An 8,404-nucleotide genomic window follows, 5' to 3' on the forward strand; every position below is an offset into this window, starting at 1 on the left:
AGCCCTCTGTGGTATTTGAAGATATAAGAGTGGTGGATCCCTACAGGAATATTCATGGTGAACCTATTGTGCCCAAGGATGAGCCAATAGAATGGGATAACATACCAATTCCTGACTTCAGTCTACCAATCCTTAGCAAGCCAAAAGGACAAAGTCAAGGGCAGTCAAGAAAGTGAAGCTGTCACCCCTCAAATCCAAATATGTAGTCAAAGCTCAACCCAAAGTCAATAAGGGAGACTACTTGTACTTGTGTGACATCAAAGAATTTTCTGATCTAAACCTCTATCTGGATGAACTAGATGAAGTGAGGGGAATTGATACATACAGAAACCTACCTGAAAGGTTAGTGTTCAAGTACAAAGGAGGAAAGGAGATTCAGTGGCCACTTCACAGGATTCTTCAAGAGAGCCAAGCTGTACTGATTAAAGTTTATTCATCCTTCAAGAAGAACTTTGGGTTCAATGTCACTGCAAGAAGACTAGTATTGAAGAAGATTGAAGAACTAAGGAGTGTTAGAGCTAAAGATGCACTCCCAAAGACTCTAATCATCTCATACACAGGGAGAAGAGTGCATCTAAGGCCCTACTGGATGATGGAGTTCATAGATGACAAAGGGGTGAGAAGATTCTTAATATTAGAAGACCAATTGAGCATCTCCAGCAATGAGACTCTCTTGGAAATGCAAGAAAAGCTAAATCTCTCAGAATCTGATGAACTGGAATTCCACAGGCAGCTCCAAAATCAGATTGACGAAAACAACAGAAAGCTTGGAAGAAGATCCAGACCTTCAAGAAACTAGAAAAATCTGCTCTGGCTAGAGGAGCATCTTGAAATGACTGTGAGCCAAACTTTGTACATTTTGATTAATTGAAGCACTTTCAGTATTATCTACTTTCTTTTAAAGATGTATGTTTAGGGTATTTTGTTATCATCAAGTATCTCTTAATTTATGGCTACAATTCCAGTAGACATAAATTGGGGGAGATTGTTGCGCATATGTTGTGTACTTGATGATGGGATAAACAAAACACCTAAGTAGATTTTACTTAATGAAATAATGTAGCACTCGACGGATAAGAATTATAGTCTCGACGGATAACTCATTATAGTCCCGACGGATAATGATTTATTATTCATCGAGTGAGTAGCTTATGTAATAATAAGTCTGTAGCACATTTCTGCATACACCTTTGTATAGATTCTGTAGTAGCATATAAGTCATGTTGACTTTAACTAGATATGCATAATATGTTGATTAATTGTACATAAAATGATGTCTTGTAATTCTGCATAAGTGAAATGAAGTCAAGTGCCAAAATAGCTACCGACGGATGATTAACAAAGCCATCGACGGATGATCAAATGGCTATCAACGGATGTTTAATATAGCAGTCGACGGATGATCAATGAAGCCATCAACGGATGATCATAAAGTCGACGGATGATCATGTACCCAACGGATAAAGAATTCAAACATCAGTTGACAGTGACAACTGGTCACATGCGTCGGGATGTATGCAAATGGAATGAGGAAGCCTATTAACTGGGTAATAGAGAACAAAGTAGCAAAGCATAAAAACTGATAGTTTTTATAATGATTCTATCTTTTGACTTTGTAATCTTGATAATATATAAACCAAGAAAGTAGCAAATAGAAACACAGATCTGAGATACAAAAAGTGAGAAACATTTGTAAGCAGAATTATTAGCATTTATCTGTATTCTCAGTAGTTCAAATTTGTAAGCAGCTGTGAGCATTCTTGCACTCAGAGTTCTCTCGATATAATATATATCTCTGGTGGAATTGTTTAAATCCACTAGAAAGTTTTTTAAAAACTCTTGTTTTTAATTACTTATGTTTTGATTCACTTAAATTTTTATTCCGCATTGTGTTAATTAAAACACTTATATTTGTATTCGAGTTTGAACATTTTTATTTTAAGAAAAAGACTCAATAATTCCATTCAACCCCCCTTCTGTAATTCTTGCTATATTGTTAAGGGACTAACAAATATGATTCAATAGTCACAGTGGACTCCACCATGACTTCGCACTTCAATAATCCACAAATGCAAGCAACAATGGATGCCACTATTTTTTTTGGTCTTGGTTTGATGTAATTTAATAACAATTTTACACCAACTTCATACATTTTTGTGTTGGCTAATGAATCTAGCAAAAAATTTGGTACGACAAATGCATTTAACTTTGATCCTGGTGGGAGGATACCTGATATATCTTTTATTTTTGAGGTTAAGGTTAAGGTTGGTGACGCTCATTGGAGAAGTGAAGATTTAAAGCTGATGATGGCTGGTCATTCTGCTCGCGAGTTTAGAAGAAAGAACAGCAAGAATAATATTTATTAGGTGGTATTTGTTGGTTGTATGACCAATATTTCAAAATTGCATCGACTGTGTCAAACATTCTCTATTGAAAATGAGTTATGTAAGAGCATTGACTGTAACGAGGCTATGGTTTATGGTGCTACCGTCCATGCGCCGGGTTTTAATTGTGAAGGTGATGAGAAGGTCTGCGTTTTGAAACTACTGGATGTTTCTCCATTGCTATTTTGTTAGGTGACTATTGGACAGCTCTTTGAAGACAACAATTCAGAGGTTAAACACAACATCAAATCCCATGATGTTGAGCTACGTAATCTTGATTGGACACTAGCATATCTTAAAGATACACTATACCTTGAACATTCTTCAGAAGAGCCATCTACAAACGTCATATATTTTGCATTCGTGGACCATATCAGATGGGAAACGGAAACACATCTTATCATAAAGAAAGTTTTTGTTTCAAGTTGTATACAGACTCAAATCATCAAGGTTTCCCAAGGGAAGTGGAGCCTAAAGTTTGTCCGTCTGATTTCACAGAAGAGTCCTAAATTTAGTTGGAAATTTTACGCGGTTTGGAAACCAACAGATGGTTCAGTGGAATTCTTGCAATACCAACAGCAAACTACAAGTTTTGATGGATTAATTCTTAATGAGTTTATACTTTATGATGATCCCTTACTTAAGATTATTAAAGCTATCAATAAGCTCGTCAGGACGAAGGGTTGGTATCTGGGAGAGATTAATGTCTGGAAAAAGAAATTGACTTACAGCACTGATATGTACCAAATTATTCTTTTGAAGTTTCTTATCCTGGAGGGCAAGTATTATTTCAAAAAGGGGATGTTGTCAATTATCTGTAAGGGAATCAAAACGACTTTGACAGTTTTGACGAATCATTTGATAGTGATGGAGCGTTATAAGGTGAATGAAATTATGGAGCCATATTTTAGGTTGTTCATCAATTGGCTCATTGACCTGACTAACTTAAACCAGTGTCTGAAAGTGCAAATTTACGGGTTTTGATAGCACGGGAAAATGCATTTCATGCATTACACCCACTGAAAGTACCTTCATTCAGCTGCATTTCATTCACTGCAGCCACTGAAAGTACCTTCATTCAGCTGGAATTGATGAGCCACACGTGCTTCATGCCAAAATTGCTCATTGGGAATCCACAGAAGCGTTTGCCTATTTCAAGCGTTTACAAGTAGACTTATTCTGGTTCTTGGAGCCATTCCTGAGAAATCCCGAACTCGGGGAGCCGATTCATTTTCTTTATATAGGTGCACTGAGGGTATTGTCAGTGCTACCCCATGATTTTCCACAATTTCTCTGTGATTATCAATTTATCTTATGTGATATTATTCCTCTAAGTTGCATACAAAGGAGAAATATAATTCTCAACGCATTTTCTCGCAATCTGAGGCTACCCGATCCTTCAACTCCGAACTTAAAATTGATTTGTTGGCAGAGAGTACTCTGTCCCCGAGTATACTCTTGGAAGTCGATTCAGTTCGTAGAGAGAAGCAGATCAAAATTGACGTTGATGATTTCTTTACAATGCAACACATGTCTTCTTTCCTTAGTGAGCTAAAGAAAAAAATGATGCTCGCTCCAGTTGATGCTACTAGCGCTGGGATTCAGTACAAATTGTACTTTATATTGGCGGGCAGGCCATACAACGACTTCAGGAAAGAACTTTCACCCGTACGCTTGGAAGTATTTTTTAAAATACATCTTTGAGGACAAAGATGTTCTGAAGGAGCGGAGTATGTCACGATTTGAGCTTGGTGGCAATGTTGGGCCATATGCTATGTGGGCCAAGTATAATGTTAGGTTATATGTTTGGTCTAGCCCAATGACTTAGCAGCCAGAGGAGTGATATTGCGCGCATATATAATGTACATTGTTGTGTAATTTTCTTCCTGTTCTTGATTCTTTTTCTTTGCTTAATTTAAAAAAAAAACCCAAAAATATTGTCAAGATCGTGACAGTAAACCAAGTAACCAACTACTCCTTTAAGTCATCAAAGTGTTTGATTGTCTATGGAAGATGAAACTTACCTATCCAAAAGAAAGAATGCATTGATGAGATAATTCAATAAAAAACAATGAAGCACCCAATTAAAAGAGAGAAGCCAAAGAAAAGATAAGAATTTAGTAGCAACTAGCAAGTAGTTCAGTTCCAAGTAAAAAGAAAAAAAAGGTTTGAGCCTTGGCGGGGCCCTGTCAAGTTGTTGGAGGTCACTGTTCAGAAATACCTGTGTGTCTCATGAAACTGTAGTGCTTTTGTTTTGAACTACCCAAAGCTACTTTTTATTCCCCATTCTCAGTTCTTTATACTTAAATTTCCTTTTCAATACCATCCATTAGATTTTCATTGGGTTAGAACAATCAAAAAACATAGTAATATTATTAGTCAAGAACCCATCATCTCATCTGAGATTCTGTTCCTGTGGTGGGGTGTGATTGGGAACTAAAAAGATTATCTACATTTACCTTTCCCCTCTATATTGTTTCAGAGCATATTCTGTGTGTAATCAAGTGATACATATTAATATATTATAATATATATTATGTAACTATGTGTACCTGGTAATGTTTATGCAGTTCATATCTCCACAAAAATGTTGTTGAATACTGTTTTTTTACAAGGAATATTATGACAATTGTAAATGTCAAGAGAGAAAGAGTTCTGAGTTCTTGGTAAAAGTACTAAAATCAGTATATCTGCCACCACTTCAGTTCTTGAAGGAAAAAAAACTAAAGGGGGAATTTTACCAAAAGTAGAAGAAACTTCATCATAATTAAATGATATCTAAAAAATAACTAAATCATACTAGTTGCTTTTGACAATCACAAAAGGTGGAAGAAGATAACAGCTCATTGATCACCTTTTGTAGATATTATTGTACATAACATGATAAAATTATTGTTACCCATCCTCTGAAACATTATAGAGAACATAAAGAAACCTGGGACTGATATAAAACATGACGGATTTTCAATTTGCTAGATCCATATTACAGAGATACAATGTGACAGACTTGAGCAATTAATAAAGACTAGAAATTCAGTAAGGAAGAAAAGGGTTGCACAATTCAAATGACATAATATCCTATTACCTCGAGAAAATTGTGCATTTTATCATTTCCACCAGTTACAATATCAAGAACAGGAAGAAAAGGCTAAAGCTTTATTAACCAGGCCTATTTCTTTTGTTAGTGGCTTTGCTATCAGACCTCAAACCACCACTTGAATCTCCTTCAGACGAATCCACGGATTTGCTAAAATTGCTGGAAAGATCAGAATAAAGATCAACCACCCTCCTTATGTTGTTATTCAGCTCTCTGATTAGACCAACATTCCGGCTCAAATTGTCAGGAACCTTCGACTCGTGATTCTGATTAATCTCATTGATTAACAGCCTGTTCTGATCCAAAATGTTTTGAACTTGAACAAAACTCTTTTGAAATGTCTGGACTACCTTGCCATCCACTTGAGTACCATTCCGTAGGCCTGAAAACGTATCTCCTTCCATGTGTGCCTCCGTAATGGACTAGTGAATAAGATTTGTAGCAAATCAGGCACACTCCTGCACCGAAAAAAGAGAGAGAAAGAATTTGAATTGAGATAGTATTAAATTATATTCCAAAAAAGAAAATGATTTAATATATTATATTCCTACCTGTACTTACTGTACTAATAGAAAGCCAGACAAAACATGATAAGATTTGGAATTGTGTTTGTACAATTTATGCATAAGAGACAAGGTCTGAACTAAGAAATCACAACTTCAACTTGTTTAGTTCTTTCACAGAAGGATCATAACAAACATGTACTTATGCATATCTAATTATAATTACTATAATTAATATGTATATAACTATAATTATCATTATCTCACAGATACAGAACTAAATACTATTATTCCCCATAATTTGGATATGATAAAATGTGAAAAAAGCAGATCCCATTTTCCATAAATGGGCTACTTTTGATGAGTACTGAAAAATACACACCTAAAGGCCAAAAAAAGCTCAGATTGTGAAAAGAAGAATCATGAGTCCTTTTAAAAATTTTAAGAAAACACAGTTGGTCAATAGTGGTGAGAGTATCATCAGCACTATCAATACAATTATACAAGCATTCTTCACAAGCAAATGAAAATACAGGCACATGCATCTCACTACATGTTCATCTCTAATCTTATATGTGTGCATGTATGTGTTTGTACTAAATCAGACAATAATGGGTACTTGAAAAATAAGTATAAAGTATAAAACAATAATAAGACCCCCATCTTGTTGGGTTCTGGAAATTTAGCAAACAAAAATGAAGATTTCAAGAATATAAAAAACATTGAAAAAACAAAGACAAGAGAAAAGCTTGGAGATTTCTCGGGCACTGCTGCACAGGTTGGCTAAAAAACTATGGAAAAAAAAAAGAAAAAATATAATTGTGTAATAATTACTGCAAAAAAAAATAATAATCTCAACTAGAATCAAGTGGGAATTCAATAATTGGAAGAAAGATTTTGCAATTGCAACGATGCCATCAACTTGGAAACTAACTAGATATAGAAAATAAAAGGCCTGTAATAAAGTACATACATACTAGATACACAACATACACATACACTGTACACACGAACAACTAATGTGTTATGTGCGTGTGGGAAATTAATACAAAATGGTACCTTAAAAATCTGGGAACATTTGTTTAAGAGATGAGAAGATCAGGGGATTGAATCCAATCCAAGATTTCTTAAAAACTCACTCAATCTCAGTTGTGCTCTTGGGCTCTGAAATCTGGATTATGGAGAGAGAGAGTAAATAGTGTTTGTGGGAGAGAGAGAGGAGTGTGTGTATACTGTATGTACTAAGATTTGGCATTCACATCCAACCCCACCTTCTCTATCTTTCACTATGACGGATGTATATATTTTCTCCTTTATATTTCCACTTGTCGTGGAATATTCTAATCAAACTACTACTATTTTGTTGTAAAATACTAGCTTATACCATTATTATATCGAATTTCTGTAAAAATAAATATAGCAGAAAGGGAGAAAGAGAGTACATCTGTAAAAATAAATATAGCAAAAAGGAGAAAGAGAGCAGACTAGAGAGAAAATGGAAGGTGCTTGATGTGTTTTGCATCATTCCGAAGAAGGCTATTTATAGCCAAAATAAGGAACATATAAATTAATGAAATGCAAAATTTCCAAGTCTAAGACTAACCTTACTATTTAATATTTGACAATAACAATCAATTTGCAACACTCCCCTTTTATTGTTATTTTAAAATAGATCATAGACTGCCTCGTTAAAACCTTGTCAAAGAAACACCTAATGGAATAAAAACTTTGACGAAAGAAAAAGAATACAATCTCCCCTCTAAAAAAACTAATCATTCTCCGAATTTTTGTTGTAACAAATACTTGAGTCGACGCATTCCAATGTTATGTTGTAACTTCCCAAATGTTGAATTCAGTAATGATTTCGTATCAGCAAGGTTGTCACATGACCGAATTTGTTGTACATCAATTTCACCATTCTTTTGAAGTTCATGAGCGTAGAAGAATTTTTGTGAAATGTGTTTCGTCCTATCTCCTTTGATATATCCTTCCTTGAGTTGATCAATGCATGAAGTGTTATCTTCAAACATAACGGTAGGACTTCTAGTGATGTCTGGTAATCCACATGATTCCCGAATATTCTTGATGATAGACCGCAACCAAACACATTCTCTACTGGCTTCATGAATCGCAATGAGTTCTGAGTGATTTGTTGAGGTTGCCACTATAATTTGCTTCGTATATTTCCAAGAAATGGTTGTACCGCAATATATAAACACATATCCAGTTTGTGATTTGCCAAAATGAGGATCTGACAAATATCCAACGTCTGCATATTTAATCAACTGAGATGTTGAGTTTTTCGGGAAGAATAACCCAAAATCAATTGTTCCACGAAGATAACGAAATATATGCTTGATCTCATTCCAATGCCTGTCCATCGGAGCAGAGCTAAATCTAGCCAATAAATTCACAGCAAA

The 8,404-nt window shown here is 35.1% G+C and overlaps 1 protein-coding gene across 2 annotated transcripts; it reads right to left on the minus strand.

The window, feature by feature from the left end:
• Nucleotides 1-5,310: 5,310 nt before the first annotated feature.
• On the minus strand, nt 5,311-7,274 carry LOC141724547 (protein ELF4-LIKE 4-like). 2 transcript variants are annotated; one of them, XM_074526721.1, is made up of 2 exons: nt 7,044-7,274; nt 5,311-5,939 (listed from the first exon to the last, which is right to left on the minus strand). In XM_074526721.1, the coding sequence occupies exon 2, from the start codon at nt 5,883-5,885 to the stop codon at nt 5,544-5,546; it is 342 nt and encodes a 113-aa protein (XP_074382822.1). In that variant the 5' UTR covers nt 5,886-5,939; nt 7,044-7,274; the 3' UTR covers nt 5,311-5,543. The 2 variants fall into 2 exon arrangements, with proteins under 2 accessions (XP_074382822.1, XP_074382823.1); XM_074526722.1 differs by lacking the exon at nt 7,044-7,274 and adding an exon at nt 6,033-6,948.
• Nucleotides 7,275-8,404: the final 1,130 nt, after the last annotated feature.

This window comes from Apium graveolens, chromosome 5, assembly GCF_009905375.1.
Source record: "Apium graveolens cultivar Ventura chromosome 5, ASM990537v1, whole genome shotgun sequence".
NCBI classification, from domain to species: Eukaryota; Viridiplantae; Streptophyta; class Magnoliopsida; order Apiales; family Apiaceae; genus Apium; species Apium graveolens.